General features: G+C 38.8%; 1 protein-coding gene across 2 annotated transcripts in view; it reads right to left on the bottom strand.

Annotated features, from left to right (window-relative positions):
• Positions 1-22682, bottom strand: part of YWHAE (tyrosine 3-monooxygenase/tryptophan 5-monooxygenase activation protein epsilon) — a 39590-nt gene extending 16908 nt beyond the window's left edge. The window contains exon 1 of one of the 2 annotated variants that reach the window (XM_081270275.1): positions 22489-22682. In XM_081270275.1, the coding sequence (XP_081126401.1) occupies positions 22489-22552 (64 nt within the window). In that variant the 5' untranslated portion in view covers positions 22553-22682. Of the gene's footprint in view, positions 1-22255; positions 22391-22488 lie in introns of those variants that run through there. The other variant, XM_081270274.1, reaches the window with a different exon arrangement.
• Positions 22683-23176: the final 494 nt, after the last annotated feature.

Genomic DNA, 23176 nt, shown 5'->3' with positions numbered 1-23176 from the left:
GCAGTAGCGCGCTCGCCTGGCGTGCATGCGGCCCGGGTTCTATCCTCAGCACCACATACAAAGATGTTGTGTCCACCGAAAACTAAAAAAATAAATTATTAAAAAAAAAAAAGATGCAATAAAGCTCTTTAGAATACAGTTCAGCGGTTTGTTTGTTTTTTTAATAACCATTATGTGACCAAGCAATCACAGTTCTAGGTATTATCCACAAGAAATGAAAACATTATCTTCATAAAGACTTTTTGCATTATGTCAATAGCAACCTGATTCTCCTAACCAAAAAAAAAATGTGAAAATAATTCAATGTGCATCAAGAAGTGAAATGAATAAACTGTGGTACACACCTATATTACAGATTATTTAAAACTGAAAGATAATTAAGGTAAATATCAAAAACACTTTTAAGTGAAAAAAGACATTGTATGATTCCATTTGTATCAAATTACTTAGTTAATTTATATTTGGTACTGGTAATTTAATCCAGGAGTGCTTCACCACTGAGCTACAACCCCAGTCCTTTTAATTTTTTGAGACAGGGCCTCACTAAGCTGCTGAAGTTAGAACTTGCAATCCTGCCTCAGCCACCCAAATTGTTGGGGATTACAGGTGTGTGCCCAGCACAAAGACTAAATTTGGAGGCAATGGAGTTCAGTTCAGTTCCATTCTAGCTTATATTCAAAAACCAACAAATTAAACATACCTGAGAAAACCAGTAATTCAATTTTCCAAATTGGTACAAAGTATTAATAAAATAAAGTAACCCAGATATACCAGAAATTATCATTATTCTTTTTTATTGCAAGGTTATGCGTTATGTATGAAAAAAACTAAACACAACTATCTAATGTTATAAAGTTTTACCAGTGATTTCTGGATACTATTCCAAATGATTAAATCTAAATCTATTTTTCATTTTGCTGTGCATTACAAAATTTCAACATTTTTTGGGGGGTGGTGTTAAGGACAGAACTCAGGGCCTTGTACAAACTGAGCAAGCCATAAAGCACTAAGCTACAGCCCTATACCCAACAATGAACATTTAGTATTTTATAATACAAGGGGAAATGTATTTAAAACGGTGATAAATCTACTATTCTAGATTCAACTATATAATTACCTTCATTAGTGACAAAACAATGCAAAGAGTACTATGTGGTAAAACTATAGAAGCAGTAATTATCCCTTCATTAAATAACAGCTTTACTGAGATAAAACTTACATACTATAACCATTTACACATTTAGAGCGTACAATTCAATGGTTTTTAGTATATTCATGTAATTCTACAACCATTACCTCACTTTTAAAAGAAAAACCCCAGAACATCATTTACCCCCAAATCCAACTACTGGGGTGAGGAGAAAAATCAATCTATTTAGTTTCTATAAATCTGTATAACCTAGAACTGTGCATGTGGTACTTGGTGACTGGATTCTCTCACATTGCATATTTTCAAGGTTCATCCACACTGTATTAATACTTTACTTACCTATGTAAATATACCACATTTTATTTATCCATTCACCAGATAATGGGACATATTTCCACTTTGCTATTATGGATAATGCTGCAATGAACACTCATGTAAAACTTTTTGTGTTGTCTTGAGTACATAACTAAGAGTATAATTAACTCTTTGTGGAAGAATACACCAAATTGTTTTCTACAGGGGCTGTGCAATGTAGGAGGATTCTAAACTCCACATCCTCATCTACACTTGTACCCCACCCCCTTTTTAAAGTGATCATATTGTGTTTGAAATGGTATCTCACTGGTGTTTTGGGGGGAGGGGATTTGAACCAGGGCCTCAACCATTCTAGGTTGAGACCTCTACTACTGAGCTGTACCCCAATTGTTTTTTTGATTTGCACTTCCTTGATGGCAATAATGTGTTAAGCATTTTCATGTGCTTATTAGCCATTTGTGAACCTTCTTTTGGACAATGATAATTTAGACATTTTGCCTATTAGTTAATCTGTGTTACAGTTGCAGTGGCACACACACACCTATAACCCCAGTGAGAAGCTGAGGCAGCCTCAGCAAATTTAGTCATTTGGTTTTTGGTTTTGGTACTGGAGACTAAGAGGAGCACTTTACCACTGAGTTACATCCCCAACGCTTGTTTTATTTTTTATAAATAGTCTCAATAAATCGCCAAGACTTCACCTTGAACTTGGCATTTTCCTGCCTCAGCCTCTTGAGGCGGGATCACAGGCATATACCATCATACCCACCAAGTGTTTAGATCCTAACAAACTTTTCTTAGCCCTCCCATGTTTGGGAATTTAACCATTACTTTAGGTAGTGTACTAACAGCATTAGCATGAATAAGCAGCTTCTTAATACCCCCTAAATTCCTACAACACAGTACTGGGGCACTCTCAAGATTAGAGTCATTCTTATCCTTTTAACACCAGCAAAAGAAATAATATGAACCACAATATACCCCAAAATCTTATAGGAAAGCTCTGATTTATCCCAAACTCTAGAACCATGTCATTAAAACCTGCATTAGAGCAGGGCACAGTGACTAAGGAAGCCGAGGCAGAAGGATCACAAGTTTGAGGACAGCATCAGCAACTTTTAGCAACTTGTGAGAGACCTCAGTGGTAAAGCTGACATAGGGTGAATGAGAGAGAGAAAGAAAGAAAGAAAACCTGAGTTAGAGTCAGGCAATAGCACACACCTGTAATCTCAGTTGTGAGGGAGGCTAAGACAGAGAATCACAAATTGGAGGCCAGCCTCAGCAACTTATTATTATTATTATTTTATAAAAAAGGGCTGAAGATGTAGCTCAGAGGTAAAACATCCCTGGATTCAATCCCCAACACCATAAGACAAACAACAAAAAAACCTTCATTAGTACAAAATTAACACCACCTATTATATTCACATAAAATTATTCAGCACAACCAGCACATCATGAAATCTTTGCTGCAAATATTTTGTCAATGTGACAAACATTTCTGGTGTTGAGGAAAATTGTTTTAAGTATCTGCAGCAGGTTTGATCATAACTTGTAGACCAGAGAACTCCAACTCAAGCAAGTTTGGTATATGAAGTCTGGGAACAATGAAAATACCTGCTGTATAAATTCTGAATCATCTCAAGTTAAAGAGCATATTAAATCAAACACAATAAGTCTTTTTTTTCATGGCTAACTTTCCTTCCTCCCTCTGGGACAATAATTTAGTTAGGTATCTACAACATGGAGCCAGTTTATGTTACTGACAGAAGAGTCAAATGTTTCTCCACCTTGACCTTCATTAACTTTGATCCTTGATTTTGTACATTCATTCAATAACTCATTCACAAATGAAACACACCATGCTTCCTAGGTATCGCACCAAATGCTCTGATTGTATTAATGCATTCAACAGACTTTTGGAACAAATAACAGTACTCTCCTTTTATATGAAGAAACTAAAAACTATGGTTTTTAAACTTGTTCAAGATCACATCAGTGGAATAAAACTAGACAGTCTAACCCAACTACTGTCTTCATTTAATCACATTTGGATTTGAATTCACGTGTATGGGTATTCCATTATTTGTTCCAATAAGAACAGATGTGAGTGGCTAGGAGTAAAGCTCAGTGGTAAAGCATGTGTTTAGCATGCATAGGACCCTGAGTTCAATTCCCAATACTAAAAATAAGAAAAATGAAACATTAACTAACTGGTTTTTATATCTACCAGAGGCACAAACATTTAATATAATAAAATGTGTTTTGGGGGCTGAGAATGTAGCTAAGTGGTAAAGCAGTTGCCTAGAACATGCAAGACACTGGGATCAATTCCCAGTACTTCGGAAAAAAAAAAAAGTTTATTCCTGTTTATAACACATTTTTTTTTTCTACCTAGAAATTAACCCTATAGACCCTTATCTCCAAAAAGCTTACTCTCATGCCGCTAATTTATTATGCTACATCAACATCCCAATAAAACATGATTTTCCCAGATTGTCCCTGCCAGCTAGTAAAAGTAAAAGAAAGTCTCTGGTGAGTTTTTAATCACTTAAAGAAAGTTAAAAAAAAAAAAAAAAAAACTAAAAACAGTAGCACACACCTATAATGCCAGCTACTTGAGAAGCTGAGGAAGGAGGATCACAATTCTCCAACAACCTGGGCAACTTAGCAAGACTCAAAACTTAAGGGCTTGGAGTGTAGCTCAGTAGTAGAGCACTTACCTATCATGGAGGAGGCCCTGGGTTCAATTCCCAGTATCACAAAAACAAATAAATTAAAAAATGGGGCATCAAACTGACAAGTTATCAAAAAGCTCAATTCTACAGTTTCTAATGAGATTTAGGTCAGGATGGAAGCAAACAGTTCAGAATCAGTGATGGGGAAAAAACAGCACCCTTTGTACTGGTTTACAGAATTAATTACCTCATACCAAAGCCTACAGAGTCATAACCCATCTTCTCCCAATGTGGGAAAAAAAATGTGTCCAGTATTAGAACTACAAATCCTAATTTTAAATAAAGAAAACTGAAGCGAAGGGTAATCCGCTTTAAGTCACAAAACAGCAAAACCAAAATCCAAACCTAGACAATGTAACTTAAGCACCTGGAACCTAATCACCACTCTGACTTTCTGAACCAAGTATTTGCTATGGTTTGAATAAGAGAGGTTCCCCGACACATGTAATTCCAGAGGCGTAGGTAGCTGAGACAGGAGGATCCTGAGATCAAAGCCAGCCTCAGCAATGGTGAGGTACTAATAAGCAACTCAGTGAGGCCCTATCTCTAAATAAAATACAAAATAGGGCTGGGGATGTGGCTCAGTGGCCAAGTGTCCCTGAGTTCAATCCCAAGTACAAAAAAAAAAAAAAAAAAAAAAAAAAAGAAAGAAAAAAGAAAAGAAAATTTGTCACTCAAGGTTCTAAAGAGCTGTTTGGTTTTTAAGTTAACGGCCAATAACCCCTTGCAGAGGAAACTACTCATCCCAGCCCTCTGGATCAAATTTAAAAGTCTTACTATGTGAAGCCCTCTTGCACTCTCTCATCTAGGTTCACACTTCTATATTGAGGATTATTACTATTTGTCTTCTGATCAAATATTACCTTTCTACAAAGGGATAAACTATATCTTCATCCCTACATTCCCAGAAGAACATAATATCTAATTACAGAAAAGGCACACAAGGGGTTGGGGTTGTGGCTCAGAGGTAGAGCACTTGCCTTCCATGTGTGAGGCACTTGGTTCGATCCTCAGCACCACATAAAAAAATAAAGATATTATGTCCACCTATAACAAAAAAATAAATATTAAAAAAGAAAGACACAAATATTTGATGAAAGAATTAAGAGGCTAGATGAGGGCTGGGGATGTGGCTCAAGCGGTAGCGCGCTCGCCTGGCATGCGTGCGGCCCGGGTTCGATCCTCAGCACCACATACAAAGATGTTGTGTCCGCCGAGAACTAAAAAATAAATATTAAAAATTCTCTCTCTCTCTCTCTCCTCTCTCTTAAAAAAAAAAGAGGCTAGATGAATGTGTTAGAAATAGAACATATTTTAAGCCAGATGCAGAGATGAACACCTGTTATCCCAGCTATTTGGGAAACTGAGGCAGGAGGATTGCAAATTGAAGGCCAACCCGGGCAACTTAACGAAAACCTGTCTAAAAAAAAAAAAAAAAAAAAAAAAAAAGCTGGGACACAACACAGCTTACTGGCAAAACACCCATGTATTCAATCTCCAGTGCCCCCACACACAAAAAAATTAAAACACATGCATATTTATTTATTAAACTGACCTATATGTCCTAAAGTAAAACCTTTGTAAGGATCTCTCTACACAAAAACAGAATTCTAATACTTTCTGGGCAATTTCAACAAACCCTACTTCTACAGTCCATTATTATTTTATGGGAAATTTAGTTGTATCTGTCCCTAAAATCTCTAAGACCCCAAAACTCATTTGGAGGGTTGAGGTCTATTCATCAACTATGTGTTACAGTAAAATTTAATATATGTGTCCTATGTTACCAGTTTAGCAAAAGTGCCTAGAATCATAATATTTCCAATTAACATGGGGTTATCACATTTACAAAGACATTATACAAAACATCTACTATTACATAAATCTTATCTTAAATCCTATACATGGAGTAACTAAAAGAAAACCAAGATTTCCCAGAAGAAGAAATTAAGGCATTCTGAGATATTCTGAGAACTAATATGTATATATCTAGAAGCTTGCTGATTTTTCTAATATTGTATCAAAAAAAGTAAGACTGTGTAGAGTTACAACTTGTCTTCACACAGAAGAGTGGCTACAGTAAAAAGGGAGAGAGAGACATGAATAAGCCCATCAACAATATAGAAAAGACACAAAATGAGCTGGGCATGCTAGTGCAGCAATTTGGGAGGCTGAAGCAGGAGGATTTCAAGTTTGAGGTCATACTTAGCAACTTAGCGAGGCTGTGCCTCAAAATAAAAAAGAAGGGCTACAGATGTGACTCATTTGGTAAGTATTCCTGGGTTCAATCCCCAGTACCCAAAAATAAAAGAGTTTCCTTAACTATTATGTCAAATGGAAAGAACTCGGGGCTGGGGATGTGGCTCAAGCGGTAGCGCGCTCGCCTCGCATGCGTGCGGCCCAGGTTCGATCCTCAGCACCACATACCAACAAAGATGTGTGTCCGCCGAGAACTAAAAAATAAATATTAAAAATTCTCTCCCCCCCCCACTCTCTCTTTTAAAAAAAAAGGAAAGAACTCAAAATTACTTTAGGGATGGTGCATAACTCTGGGGGCCCGAAATATAGCTCAATTGGTAGAGCATTTGCCTCCCATGCACAAGGCCCTGGGTTCAATACCCAGCACGGACCCCACCCCGCAAAAAAAATGGGAAGAGCTAGGGAAAACAGCAGAAAACCACTGGGCATAGTGAGGCACTCCTGTAATCCCAGCAACTAGGAAGGCTGAGGCAGGAGAATTACCAAGTTAGAGGTCAGTTCAAAGCTTTTAGCAATTTAACAAGACCCTGTCTCAAAAATCAAAAGGACTGGGGATATAGCTCAGTGATAAAGGGTCCCTGGGTTAAATCTCCAGTACCAAATTAAAAAAAAAAATTAAATCTCTGTAAATTGTAAAACTGTAAAATTCACCACTTCACAAAAATCACCTCAGAGCCACCTATAAACCCAGCAGTTTGGGAAGTGAAAGCAGGAGATCACAAGTTCAAGGTCAGCCTCAGTAACTTAGCAAGGTCCTAGGCAATTTTTTTTAATATTTAATTTTTTAATTATAGTTGGACACAATACATTCTATTTTGTTTATTTATTTTTATGTAATTCTGAGGATCAAACCCAGGACCCCGCACTAGCGCTCTACCGCTGAGCCACAACCCCAGCCCCAGTCCTAAGCAATTTAACAGGACCCTTCCTCTAAATAAAATATAAAAAGGGCCGGTGATGTTGCTCAGTGGCTATGAGTCCCTGGATTCAATCCAGGTACAAAATAAATAAATAAATAAAAACCATCTGGGTAAAAACCTAACCACATCAGTTTACCGCTATCTGAAATTGTAACTTTTAAATCTAGCCTGGGGTTGTGGCTCAGTGGTAGAGCACTCGCCTGGCACATGTGAGGCACTGGGTTCAATCCTCAGCACCACATAAAAATAAAGATATTATGTCCATATACAACCTAAAAAAAAAAAAACCCTACTATTTTACATGCACATGATAATGGAAGGAGTGTATCCCAAAGAAAAAAATAATTTAAAAGTAACTCAATGAAACAGAAGCTCTACAAAGAGTTAAGTAAATCCATTGTTGAAATAGAAATGTCAGCATTAAGACCTTCACTTTTAATAAAGTCTGTCGTGTATAATTAGAAGAAATTAAAGTCATTGTCATTCCCTCAGAGTTTCCTTTATATCATGATGGTTACTACTTTTTAGACGCTTCACAAAATAAGCCTCAAAATATTATAAACATACATGAATGAACTGCACACGTGGTGTGACTGTACACAGTGTACAACCAGAGAAATGAAAAGTTGTGCTTCATTTGTGTACAATTAATCAAAATGCATTCTGCTATCAGATATAACTAATTAGAACCCCAAAACTTGTATATATAAACAGAAAAAAAATTCCACAAGAGAAAGCTATTCTTCAAGTAGAAAAGAACAAGAGGAAGGAGATAAAATAAAAGCATTTTTCAAGTTGCTGCATAATGAAGAAAAAAGGATTTGGTCCTTTGATGGAAATGAGAGATAAAGTGGGAGTAGAAGGAATATCAGTAGTCTACATTTTAGGAATTCTTCAGGCTTAAGCTTATCAGAGAAAACCTGTTAACACTGAGAGCTTAAGATCACTGGATGGAGAGGAAACACTTTTTACACTGTAGAAAAAATGTTTCAGAGAAAAAAGGCACAACAGATAAGGAAATCTGATCTATCATGGGGGCAGGGGAGATCCCAAATGACAGAAAAACCAAATCGGTGCTAAAAACAACATGGGGAGGAATGCCTATATTGAAGACCAAGGGAATATTAAAACACCAAAGATGAAAGAGCTCAGATGGACAGAGAACTCCATGAACTCGAGAACCAATACCTTCCTTAAAGTCACAAGTTTCAAAGTAAGTGGTTTAGAAAGGGATACAAAGGATCTCCACCAGAGAACTAGGCTGCACCAAGGGAGTTTATGATTCACTCAGAAGCAAGCCATGAAATACAAACGTCCTTTATATAGCATGCACATATTTAACGTACCAGCCAAAGAATTGTATTCATTCTTAAGAGAAACTGGCACATAATTTTAGAACAGCTTTGCCTCCCCTAAGATTCTATAAGGCAAAGAAGCCTGGATATATTATACTTGGAATCTCAAAACTGAGAGCATAAGAGACAGTAAACATGTTTTTAACATTTCTAAACTGATAATTCAGGTTGGGGATATGTCCCACTGATAAAGCATTTGCTCAGCCTCACATGTGCTAGGCAAGTGCTCTACCACTTTTTATGTGCAAGACCCTAGGTTCAATTCCTACAGGGGTGGGGGGTTGCGGGTGGGGGTGGACTCAAAGTTCTGATTTGCAAATAAGAATTCTATATTTCCCCCAATAGGGGAACTAAATTTCAGACCACTGAATTCTGTACACAACTAAGGCTTATTTCTTCCTCAACATGTCTAAAGGTCCATCATTTTGTAGCTATAGTTGTACCACCTGCTACTTGAAGACACCCTGGTCAAAAAACCAAAAGAACACAGAATAACCAGGAGACTTTCAACCACTTTTCCATACACTTCCTGCTCATATTTTACTAGCCAAACACTCACATGATCCTGTCAATTAAGTAAAAGAGGCTGGGAATTGGGGACACTACAATGTTGCCATGTGCCCCCCTCAAAAGCCAATTAAACCATACTTTAAAAGTTTGTGAGTTGGGCGTGGTGGTAGGTGTTTGCAATCCCAGCTACTCAGGAGGCTGAGGCACGCAAATCTCAAATGTAGGACAGTCTGAGCAATTTATGAGACCCTGTTTCAAAAAAACAAAATAAAAAGAGGGCTTGGGCACATATCTCAGTGGTAGAGCATTTGCTTAGCATGCACAAAAGCCTGGGTTCAATTGCCAGTACCACCAAAAAATACATAAAAAGGTAAAAAAGCTGGCAAATCAGACATCATTTAAAAGGAAAAAGACAGACATGAACTATGATTATTTAATACAAGCCAAATTTTGTATACAATTATTATTATTATTTTTTTTTGAGAGAGAGAGAGGAGAGAGAGAGAGGGAGGGAGGGAGGGAGGGAGGGAGGGAGGGAGAGGGAGGGAGGGAGGGAGGGAGGAAGAGAGAATTTTTAAAATATTTATTCTTTAGTTATCGGCGGACACAACATCTTTGTATGTGGTGCTGAGGATCGAACCCGGGCCGCACGCATGCCAGGCGAGCACGCTACCGCTTGAGCCAAATCCCCAGCCCCTACAATTATTTTTAATTAAAGCAACAACTTGGAGACTGGGGCTCAGTGGTAGAGCACTTGCCTAGCACATGTGAGGCACTAGCCTTAATCCTCAACACCACATAAAAATAGATAAAAGTGTTGTGTCCATCTACAACTAAAAATATTATATATAAAAAAAGCAACAACTTGAAACACCCCAAGTTAAATCATTTATATTGTAAGGGAGGAATATAATTTTGCTAGGGAAAAAAATTTCCAAGATACTAATTCTAAGTAATTTAAAAAGTAGTCAAAAGAAAATGTAATGTTTGACAACAGCAAACTTTGAATGGATACTTCTGACCTCATGAAGTCAGGCTATTTATGCAGAAAGCTGACAGGAGGGTCCAGGTGATATGTTGCTTTTAATCTCATTAAGTTCATACATCCTCCAAGGAATGAATGCAATTATCAGGCAAAACTTTGACACTTAGTATAGTTAATTAACAGATAATTAAATGGCAATTAATAGTCTTCTTTATGGAGTTTTAAAACAACACAACTAGTTTTGTTGTTTTTTTGTGGTACTGAAGATTATTATCCAAATACTTTGATAATGAAGAGACTATTCTGCTGTTAATAATATTTAGACGGGAGAGTACCACACAACTATTGTAACACCTTGACAAATACTCTATTGGAGGTATCAGTTCTGCACCATAAATCATATTTTTAAAAATCCAATTTGGACAATATTAAGTGCAAGTATTATCAGTTAACTATTAAAGATATTCAGTATGACCCCTAAGGAATAATTGATTGTTAACAGCTGCACGCTAATGAGTCCATCAGATTAATAGACTAGTTACAAAACATTCTCAGAGGATAAAACAGACATATTGATTTTCTAAACATTAAATACTTGCCAAACTTGACAAGTTTTATTAGAATTCAGCTTCTTAAAACTTGTTGAAGCTCAAGCTGAGCTCAAAGTTTTTCATGTCATCACTTTAAAAAGTTGACTATGCACTCATGTAAATTCCTTCAAAATCACTGGAAAATTCTACAGGATGCAAGGATACAGCATTTTACATTACTCAAAATGTAATTCAAAAAACTGTACATCATTCGTGGGTTCTACTCAATTAAACTAGTAAAATATGATACATATCCTACAGTATGTTAAGACTATGAAGAAAGGGGATGCTGAAAACAAAATAATGGAAGGTATGGGAAGCTCCTCTGAAGATACCTAGACAATCTACTAACATTTTCATTATTTCTGTACTTATCACACACTACTTGTACTATTATTTATTAGGTAGACCAAATAACACACATTTGGGGAAACAGCACAGGAAAATACCATCATAGCCTAGGAAATACACAACCAGAAAGATGCAAATTATATTTTCATTCTCACTTAACATGTTGCTTTGTTGTTTTTTGTGGTACTGAAGATTAAAATCACAGGCACTCTTAACACTAAACTACCTCCCCCAGCCCATTTTATTTTTGAAACTGGGTACCCCGAAGACTCCCAGGCTGGCCTCAAACTTGCCATCCTTTTGCCTAAGCCTCCAGAGTCACTGGGATTATAGGCATGTGCAACCACGCCTGCCTAGCATTAAGACTTCTGAAGTTTAGAAAACCTGAATGGGAACTGAGGACGCAGCTCAAGTGGTATAGTACTAGCCTAGAGGAAAAAAACAAAAAAGTAATTTAACACTTTAAATCACGTTTTCCTTAGTGAAATAAATCTATTTGTTAAAGTTTCCAGACTTGATACAAGGACCTCTAAAATAGCTGCCAATCAAATAGTCTCCTATCTCTTTATAAGTCATACAAAAGTAAAACATCTCAACAGTACCACTAATGCACCAAAATTCTTTCAGCTCTTAAAACAGTGGAAAGAAAATTGGGAAACACTGTGTAGTTGTAACAGAAAAGGATAACAGGTAAAAGTATCATGAGAAATGTTGGCACCATTTAAAAAATGAAAGATCAAGGTCACAAAAGCAAGCAGAGGGGCATACCCCAAGGTGACATTTCCCAGTTCACGGCCTAATCATCTCTCACACACATACACATGTGTAAGCAAGCAGCAGTATGATGATAATGGTGACCAATTATTAGTCTAGGTAAGAAAAGAAAGACAGTAAACCAGGTGAGGTAGTGCATATCCTAATCCCTACAACCCTGGAAGCTGAGCAAGCATTGCAAGATCAGCCTCAGCAACTTAGTGAAGATGTAAGCAATTTACAGAGACCCTGTTTCAAAATAAAAAATAAAAAGGACTGGGGATATAGCTCAATGGCAAAGCTACCCTGCGTTCAACCCCTAGAGAAAGGAAAGAATAGAGAGGAGGGAGAGGGGAGAAAGAAGAGGGAGGAGGGAAGAGGGAGAGGGGAGAGAGAAGAGGGAGGAGGGAGGAGGGAGAGGGGAGAGGGGAGAAAACAATATTAACTAATTTAGAGGAAAGCCCTGTGCTCATTCCCCCACATCCCTGAAAATTCATTTATAAAGTAGAGGGTCAGGGTTGGGGCTGTAGTTCAGTGACAAAGCACTTGCCTAGCATGTGTGAGGCACTGGGTTAGATTCTCAGCACTGTAAATAAATAAATAAAGGATCATGCTGCTGCACTGCTAAGTTCCAAATCTTATCCAGTCTTTTATAAAACTTTAATCCTGTATATTTCAGAGTTAACAGTGATATTTTCTTTAGCTCATCAATTTTCTATTTTCTACTTTTTTTGGGCTCCTAGGTGATTTGACCTTGAACTCCTGGATTCAAGTGATCCTCCCACCTCAGTCTCCCAAACAGCTGGGATTACAGGTTTGCACCATTAGCTCAAATGCTAAAAACTTTCAACACACAATATTCTACTAGCCAGTGATGGTGGCACATGCCTGTAACCTCAACAACTGGGGAGAATGAGGCAAGAGGATCCCAAGTTCGAAGTCAGCCTCAGCAATTTAGGAAGCAATTTATCGAGATCCTGCCTCAAAAAATAAAATAGCTCAGTGGTTGAGAGCCCCTGGGTTGAATCCCCAGTACAAAGAAAAGGAAGGGGGAAAAATATCCTACAATATTTTTCTTTATGGGAAAGTCTGGTGCTGGGTATTGAATCACACTAGCTAGGAAAGCACTACTACCAATGAGCTACCCCAGCCAGCCCAACATGGATTTCTGGTTTTGTACTGTGTATTTAACCCAGGAGTGCTCAGCCACAAAATTTTTTTTTTTTAATTTTGAGACAGAGTCTCAATAATTTGTTTAAGGCCTTACTAAGTAACTAAGGCTGCTCTTGAATTTGCAACCCTCCTGCCTCAGCCTCCCTAGTGGCTAGGATTACAGGCATGCACCACTACCATACCCAGCTCTGCTGCTGCCACCTCCACCCACCCATACCATTTTTTAGGAGAGGGTCCCAATAAATTGCCTAAACTGGCCTGGAACTTGTAATCTTCCTGCCCAATCTCCTTAGTAGCTGGAAATACAATTGTGCACCACCATGCCCAGTACAGCTCAATAATCTTAATACCAATAATACATTCCCTAAAAAGAGGACAATGTAAATTGTTTAGCCTTAAAAGACCTTCCTCCCCTGACCTTCCACAATCTTCTACCAAGATCCTACAATTTGGGGTGGGGGAATCCCTCTTACTCCACTGAAACAGATATATCCTCTCAGAATTTAAGGGAATTCTCCCTGCAGGAAGCTAGTTGGCCGCAGCAGAACCAAAAAGCTGAGGCTCCAACAGAAGTTAGAGATAAAAAGTAGAGACTAAGAAAATAAATGACCCAAAAAATTAAAGTATGGAGAAAACGAGAGCAAAGTCAACTCTTTTTTATCATTTTTATTGAATTACATCATCAAAAGGTAGGTTATCAGAGTTGGGCATGGTGGCACAATCCCAGCAATTTGGGAAGCAGAAGCAGAAGATCTCAAGAATAAAGGTCAGCCTCAGCAACTTAAGAACCTGTCTTGAAATTTTTTTTAAGGGGAAGGGGATCTGGGGATGTAGTTCAGTGGTAAAGCACCCATGGGTTCATTCCCCAGTACCACCTCTGCCTCAAAAAAGAGAAAAAAAAAAAAAAAAAAAGATTATCTTCTAATATGATCCTAGTAGTTCAGTACCAAAATCAATTGTTTGACTTTTCACAATGGATAAAAATGTTTCATGGGCTGGGGATGTGGTAGCGCGCTCGCCCGGCGTGTGTGCAGCCCAGGTTCGATCCTCAGCACCACATACCAACAAAGATGTTGTGTCTGCCGAGAACTAAAAAATAAATATTAAAAAAATTCTCTCTCTCTCTCCTCTCTCACTCTCTCTTTTTTAAAAAAAATGTTTCATAAGGGGTTGTAGCTCAGTGGTAGAGAGTTTGTCTCATTTGAGTGTGGCACTGGGTTCGATCCTCAGCACCACATAAAAATAATACAACTAAAGATATATATTAAAAAAAATACAAGTATTATGTTTTGCAATTTCAGTATTTTCTAACAACCCTGTTAATAGACAATGCAGACATTAATCTCCATTCTACAGATGAGGAACCTAATAATTCCAAGATTTTTGCATTTTACCATATCTGCCAAAATATGAAAGGCATAACTCCTTATTCATAATATAATGTCTCCTCCAAATATTGTATGCAAATGAAGAATTAAACATACTTCATATTGCTTTATATAAAATCCTGACTTAATTATAAATCAAGACTTTCTATGACAGATTTGCAGGTTCTTTCCATTTAAATATTTTTGTAGTTGTAGATGGACACAACATCTTTATTTTATTTATTTTTATGTGGGCTGAGGATCAAACCCAGTGCCTTAAACTTGCTAGGCAAGCACACTACCCACTGAGCCAAAATCCCAGCAAGATTTGCTGTTTCTGAAGATCACTTGAAAATGCTCTGTTGAAGATCACTTGAAAAGCAATAAATTCAAGATTAAATTTCAAAAACCATAAACCAGGGACTGGGAAATAAAGCCTGGTGGTAGAGTGCTTGCTTAGGATGTGGAGAGAGGCCTTGGATTCAAACCCCAGCACTGCAAAAAAGGAAAAAGATAAACCAGGTATGTTTTCTGAACTGTTCTGTATAGGATTCATTGTTCTATACAGAACAGTCTCAAAATAAAAAGGGCTGGGAATGTGACTCAGTGGTTATGCGACCCTAGGTTCAATTCCCAGTACCCAAAAATAAAAACAAGGGGCTGGGGATATAGCTCAGTTGGTAGAGTGCTTGCCTCGCATGCACAAAACCCTAGGTTCAATCCCCAGCACCAAAAGGAAAAAAAAAATGTGGAGAAAAAGTTCTGATCTTAGCATGTTTGCTAACATCTGGATCTATTACATTCTAAACACAAAACTACCTCAAGGTAGACATAAAGAAACCACCAATTTGACTTTGACACCATCAGACTAACTGGTTGTATGCCAGCCAGTAAGTTCTATTTTCAGCCACCACCATATCTTTGACTTTTTCCATTCCCCTTCTATTGGGTAAAGGGACAAAGAAAATCTTCCACTTTTCCTTGTGTTATGCTTAATGCTAATCTTATTTGAAAAAGAAAAGAAAAAAACTTCTGGGGATGAAGAGCTAATATGTTAAAGAGATGAACAAAGTTTAGGAAATCTGTCTGATTATGAGAAAACTAGAGTAAGAAAACAAATGGCAATAAGTAGGATGACTTAGGGCAAGTTTGTGGCCCAGGATGATCCCAGTTTTCATGCCAGCTTTTCCAGAACAATTATGAATTAGTATCCCCTCTTTTCAACGTGATCTTATTTGGAAGGTAAATTAATTAATTGTTGCATTATTAGTTGGTACTATTTAGTATATTTAGATGAGCTTCTGAAACTGTTCCTAGGGGTGTGATTAAACACGGACATTTGGTTGATGAGGTCAAACCACAATATTATATTGACAAGTATTTAATTGTATCCAAGTGCTAAATACTCATTTCAAAAACATTAATTTTTTTGGAGGGTAGGGGGAGTTTACTAGGGATTTAACACAGGGGTGTTTTAAGAATAATGACTTTAGGGCTGGGATTATGGCTCAGTGGTAGAGCGCTTGCCTAGCATGTATGTGTGAGGCACTGGGTTCGATTCTCAGCACCACATACCAATAATTTTTTTAAAAAAATTCATCAACGAGTAAAAATGTTAAAAAAAGAATAATGATTTGACAGGCACACACCAGACTTGACTTGGGAGGCTGAAGCAGAAGGACCTCAAGTTTGAGGTCAACCTAAGCAACTTAGTAAGACCCTGTCTTAAAAATGTAAAAAAAAAAAAAAAAAAAAAAAGCAAAGAACTGAAGACAGAGCTTAGTTGTACAAGAGCCACTGAGTTCATTTCCTACTAACCCCTTCCACCAAAAACACCATTTGTTGCTATTCCTCACTGTTCCTTAATGGACTGTTTTACAGAGCTACACAACTTGCAACAATATTTATGAATCATACATATGCCAATGGTATCCCATCCTCAAAGTTCCGGCATCTTTTAAAAGCATTTGCTAATATAAAACAAAAACTCATGCCATCAGCCATATTCTAATATAAACACCACGATAAACTATGGTTTTTAAGAAAGGTAGGGGTTATGGAACCTGCATATGAACACACACATTCTCTTCAGAATAGATTTTTTTTCTTTTTTTTTGGGGGGGGGGGTGTGCTGGGGACTGAACCCAGGGCTATGTGTACATGAGGAAAGCACTCAACCAACTGAGCTATATCCCCAGCCCCTCTGGGATAGAATTTTAAGTTCTCAAAGACAGCACACTTTCTTTAGAAAAGTGTGACGATATTTTACCTATAATTACAGTGGATACTAGACAAGTCATAAACATTAAGACGCTACTTGAGGTAATCACTAAATGAACATAACCCATTTTGCTCCCAAAAGGCTTACTTGGTTACTAACAGAACTTTTATCAGTGGGTAAAGAGAAAGAGTGCTGGTCTGAAGGTCAGCAGACAAATTCTGACTTTACCATTTAATAGTTGCCAACAGAAAAATCTTTGATATGGTTTCAAATTCAATTTCCTGAACCATAAAAGGAAAGTAACAACTCTACCTTAGTTCAATATTGTTACATGAATTAAGTAAAAACTTTCGTGAAAATGGTCTGTGAGTTATGATGCTCTATATAAATGTGATATTTATGCAGGCACAGTGGCACCTGTCAGTAATCTGAGTGACTCAGGAAGATCTCAAGTTTGAGGACAGCCTCAGCAACATGGCAAGACCTAGTCTCAAAAAATAAGTAAAGGAGGCTGGGGTTGTGGCTCAGTGGTAGAGAGCTTGCCTCGCATGCATAAAGAACTGGGTTCAATTCTCAATACCACATAGAGATAAATGAATAAAATAAAGGTCTATCAACAACTAAAAAAAAAATTTAAAAAGAAATAAAGCCAGTGGAGAATGGGATAGACAGCAGAATACATCAGTCACTAGAAAGGCAATTTGTAAATCAATGGAAATGTAACTGATGTGACACAGCAATCTGTATACGGGGTAAAAATGGGAGTTCATAACCCACTTGAATCAATCTGTGAAATATGGTATATTAAGAACTTTGTAATGTTTTGAACAACCAACAATAAAATAATTAAAAAAAAAAAAAAAGAAAGAAAGGCGGGATTGTGGCTCAGTGGTAGAGCGTCTGCCTACCACGTGCAAGTCACTGGATTCCATTTTCAGCACTGCATAAAATAAGCTAAAAAATATTTTAATAATTTTTTTTGGTACTGAGGATTGAACTCAACCACTGAGCCACAACCCCAGTCCATTTTTATATTTTATCTAGAGACAGGGTCTCACTGAGTTGCTTACCACCTCGCCATTGCTGTGACTGGCTTTGAACATTTGCTCCTCCCAAGCCTCCCAAGCACAGGCATGTGCCACTGTGCCTAGCTAATAAAAAATTTATAAGGGCTGGGGATATGATTCAGTGGTAAAGCATACCTGGGTTAAACCCCTAGTACAAAAATAAAATAGTATTTAATAAATACAACATAAAAGTTTTAAAATTTAGCCGTTATCTTATGCCTGTCAGTTTGTGTATACACATGTACTTCATTTTCTTCCCTGCAAAGTTAGTATTATAATCTTTTCCGAATTCATACTTCAGATCACCTTCTGAAAGTATTAAAGCAAATTTATAAAATTAGATACATTAATTTACTGGGCTGAAATTTCACTTATCAGAATCAGCTTAAAGACAAGAAACTTTAAAATTATTTTGTAGGGCTGGAGATGGATGTAGCTCAATGGCAGAGTGCTTGCCTGAAGTGCGCAAGGCCCTGGGTTCAATCCCTACAACTGCTTAAATAAACAGTAATGCTATTCCTTTGACCAAGTTATAAAACAATTATGAAAAGTCCATTTATATGGATTTTCAATGTTTGCTTGCACTTAACTGATTCCAAAATTTGCTCAGCTTAAATACTTGTCATAAATGTTCTTCCTGTACCAGGGTTCAAATTCAGACCATTTTATAGGAAGGTTAAGAGTAATTACAGTATTTAAAATGTACTCATCCACCTTGAATTACAATGTTTAATGATTTCATTATAATCCAAAATTGTGTAAACCAGAATAAAAATGAAGTATGCATGATGCTGTACAAAGATCTAAAGTACAGGGGCTGGGGTTGTGGCTCAGTTGTAGAGAGCTCACCTAGCATGCCTAAGGCACTAGGTTCAATCCTCAGCACCATATAAAAATTAAAAATAAATAAATAAAGGCATTCTGACCATCTACAACTACAAAAAAATATATATATATCTAAAGTACACAGAAGAGCAACCCTTCTACATAATCTAAAAACACCTATAGAAGGGATTCTTAAAATTGTGTTATCAATTATTATGCAGTTAAGCAGGAGGAAAAATAAAATTTATTCAATATAGCTCACTAACTGAAATAGCAATAAAAAATTATTACTGGCCTATATTTAAGAATTGGTAGTCTAAATGGTTTTAAACACTATTTTTCCCCTAACAAGACATTTATTAAGGAGTTCATTCAAAACGTGCCCCCATTTTGCACCCACCAACAGAATAAGCTGTTAAGGCTTTGGGGTTCTCTTTCTTTTTTTTAGTTGTAGGTGGACACAATACCTTCATTTTATTTTATTTGTATGTGATGCTGAGGATCAAAACCAGGGCCTCACATATGCTTAGGCAAACGCTCTACTGCTGAGCCACAACCCTACAACCCAATCCCTGAGGTTTTGAGCCACAATCCCACAACCCAAGCCCTGAGGCTTTAGGGTTCTTACAACTCAAAAATTTCTCAGAAATTCTGGTGTTGATATATTCAGTGAGCCAAAAATGACTATCAAAACCTCCACCAAGCTGTGCACACTAGCATACAACTGAAATCCCTGCAGCTCAGGAGGCTGAGGCAGGAAGAGCTGGAGTTCAAAGCTAGCCTCAGCAAAAGTGAGGAGCTAAGCAACTCAGTAAGACCCTGTCTCTAAATAAAGTACCAAATAGGGCTGGGGATGTGGTTCAGTGGCCAAGTGCCCCCCAAGTTCAATCCTAGTACCCCTATTTCAAAAAAACCCCAACACCCATAGAGCCAATCTTGACAAGTGAAGATAGGTTAGGAAAGGACAAGAACAGCAACTGCCATACAAGCCCCAAAATAGTGTATGTGAATATCTTTACTCCCCTTTCCCCTGCCAAAAATGAAGGAAGTATTCATTTTCCCCCTCTATTGTCCTTACTTTCCTATAATAGTATGTTTCATATATAGGAAGGCAAGGCAAGATTGGTTTCTGGAGATAAGAGACTTGCTTAATGTGGCTACAAATGATTCAAAAAACTATTTCTTAAGACTACTGACTTATAAGGAAGGGGATGTTAGATTTAATCAAAGCCCTAGCCCCAAACTTCAGTATCATTTATATGCAATCCTAAAATCATTTCATTCCTGAATACAGCTTAGCTTTTTCTGGAGTACCATTAGTTAATCTATTAATTTCAATTCTCCATAAAATTTCAATTCTCCAGGTTAGAATTAAATGAGAATGAAGTTTAAGCACTAGGTTCTACAAGATGCAAAATAATAAAAGATAAGCCTAGGGCAGTAACAAAGGGAAGGGGCTAATGGAAAATCAACATTTATAACCAAGTACACAAAATCCAAATTATTACAATGCACTCTCACTCCCCACACCTGGTAAGTTCTGTAGTAGCTAGTTATTAGTATCCCTTCAAACAAAATAAATTATTGCAGTCAATAAAGTAGTGGACAGGGGCCAATTTCCAGTGACTGTCTTCCTCTACTACCTTTCCACTGAATCCCTTCCTTACGCCCTAAGTCACGGGAGTACCTTGTAAACCCTATATATCCTATTTTCTCTTCCCTGTTTAAACCCTGATAGGAACAAAACAAATATTTGGCTTTATCTTAAAAGAAGAATCCTATGAAGAGCTTTGGTCAAAAATACTCAGCACTCAAATCACAAAAATGATGATCATTAAATCTGTCATTTATTTAGAAGCTACTATCATGGGCTTCCAAATCAGTTTTTTAAAGGAGTTAAAAGAAAATAAAAATAAATAGTGGAGGGAAAAAAAAAGAAACTTCTCCTACCTGCTTTTCGGTTACTATATCAAGTTTATTCACAGCCTAAATCCCCCAAAATCAGAAAGCGTGCAAATATAACTTCAAGTTTCCTCCCAAGGGCAGGAGATTATCAAGGGAACCTATGTGCAGCATGGGGCGGGGGGTAGTGGGACTTCCATACAAGCACACCTACACTTGTTTGATTTTTAAACACTTTGAAATAAAGACAAAGCTGACCTTGAGCTGTACTTCCCCATCTTATTCCCCTCCTCCTGCCAACAGGGACTTGTTCAATATAAACAGCAATTTAAAAATCCACAACACAAAATTTCAATCAGCTAACTTTCCTAAATTTGAGTTTTGGAGACCTTTTCTCCTTTTCAAATTCCAGAACGCTAATTTCTGATGATATACACCTGGACTGACCCTAAAGTTATTCACATGACCAAATTGGCATTCAAAGAAGAGGCACTACATAATATTTTGAAAAGTGTAGTGGCTTAAATATTAAGAAAACCCTAAGAATAAACGGTCCATCCCACCTCTCCTCACAAAAGCATTAAAACCCGTAGCCACATTTTTTTTTTTACCTTTTTAGTGCTTGTTTAACACAGGTGGGGATAACTCAAGTATCTAGATCCCAAACGTGGTGGGAGGTGGGATTAAACAATAAAACTGCTATAACTGAGTAGACAGAATAAAGTTCTAAAAAAGGACTAAAAAAAAAAAAAATCAAATGAATAGGGGGGTGGGTGTGTTAGCTCAGTGGTAGAGAATGCTGGGTTTGATTCCCAGCACCAACCCTCTCAAAACCAAATGAACAAAGAAATTTGTGGGTAAAATCATGTACTTAAAATGAAAACAAGAAAATAGTAGGATCTCCTACATTCATAATCCCAAACCCCAAACCTCAGCTGACTGCCTGGAATACGTTAAGATCCCAACACGAAATAGGAACACGCATTCCAAGCCTGGGAAGTCAACCAAAATCCAATTACCGAACATTATTTGAAATAACGTTATTTCTCCACAGGTCTTTCCATGTGTCATAATGGTACGTACAGTTAAGTCAACATTTTTACAAATGGGTAGACGGAGGCACGGGCGTTACAAAGGCTAGAACTAAGAAGTCATGGTCCCCTAGGCTCCTGTTCTATCCATCAGAACCTAGTGCTCATCAAGCCTGAAAAATACTACAGAAACTTCGGCCTCTGCCATTTAGTCCGAGGGATGGGTGCACGAGTGGGGTTTTTCAGGACATCCCCCAAAAGCCAAGGCTGAAAAGCCCAAAACCCCGCACTGCAAGGTGTGCCGGCCTAAGGCAAGAAATCGGATCGCACCATCTCGGCTTGCCTCCACCCAAGGATGATCTGCTGTGATTCCCACTCTCCCATAAGACTACCCACCACAGTAAGCCCAAAGAAGCCCTCCGCTCGGAAGGATTCTCCTTTGTGAGACTCCACAGCCGCCGCCCCACACTGGGCCTCCGGGGAAAAGCCACCGCCCCCACCCGCCATATTTCCCTGAAAGGCGCCCGCGCTACAGCTCCCAGTCTCCGCTCTCCCCCATGTGGCCGGTGTTTCTTCCCCCTTCATCCCACCCAATTGTTCATCATATCTCAAGGCTGTCCTAGAAGCTCCCTTGGGGATTGCTCGCCCGGAGACAGCACCCGCCATCTCCTCCCCCTCCCCCGCCCGGGGACTCGCCCTCCCCCCCAGCCGCCATTTTACAACCAACACCTCCACCCTATCACCTCGGCGTCCCGCCTCAAGAGTGTCTGCAGCTGAGGACAGAGACGGGGTCAAGTCCCTGGGCGGTGGGGCCTCCCATAGCTCCAGGAGCGCACAGGCCATTTCCTACTTCCCGAATCCACGTCCCCAGGCCAAGCTCGGAGACGATGCCGCCATTTTGTCTCCTGTTCCCGGCCTCTGTGGGCGGCGGCAGAGGGTCCGAGAATTCCAGTTCCCCGTTGCCCCCCCAACTCACCGTCGTATCGCTCAGCCTGCTCGGCCAGCTTCGCCTGATACACCAGATCCTCCCGATCATCCATAGCGGCAGCGGCTCCGGAAGGGTCTGCGCGACGGATGGAAGCGGATAGCGTCTCCGACTCTCTCAGCCTCTCGCTCCGCGTCCGGGCAGCAAAAATGGCGGCGCCTCAATCCGGGACTTCCGCCTGCGCACGCGGACAACTGCTCAGCTCTATGGCAACCGCTCCCTGGCAACTGGCGCGGGGGGCGGGTCCTGGAGCTCCGCGCCAGAAGAGGCTGGAACCAGTGAAAAGTTCCTCCTCCGTGAGCTCAGCGGGCTTTCCAGCACCAAGGCGGGAACTGCAACTTCGGTAAGGGAGAACCCTCCCGAGGGAGCGAGGGAAGTTGGAGACAAGGTTGGCCTAGGCTGCGCCTGAAGAGAAGGAGCGAAAGAGCCTTGACCACGATAGAGGGCCGAGGCCTGGCCTGGGGGAAGAGAAAGCGAGAGGCTATAATGGTTTTTGGTAATGGCAGGCCTTTCTCACTGAAATCAACTTATTCTGCTCTATCTTGCCCCTTTCTCAGGCAAGCCTAATTCCTGGGACATTTTGAACTTATTTAAACCTGGGGTAAAAAAAAAAAAAAAAATGGGCCTCTGGATGAGGGTATAGCTAAGTGATAGAGCACTTGCCCAGTAGGCATGAGGC

Source organism: Spermophilus citellus, assembly GCF_964194105.1.
Source record: "Spermophilus citellus genome assembly, chromosome: 17".
In the NCBI taxonomy this organism is placed as follows: domain Eukaryota; kingdom Metazoa; phylum Chordata; class Mammalia; order Rodentia; family Sciuridae; genus Spermophilus; species Spermophilus citellus.
The sequence above is the reverse complement of the archived record's forward strand: the minus strand, read 5'-3'. Positions and strand labels throughout refer to the sequence as shown.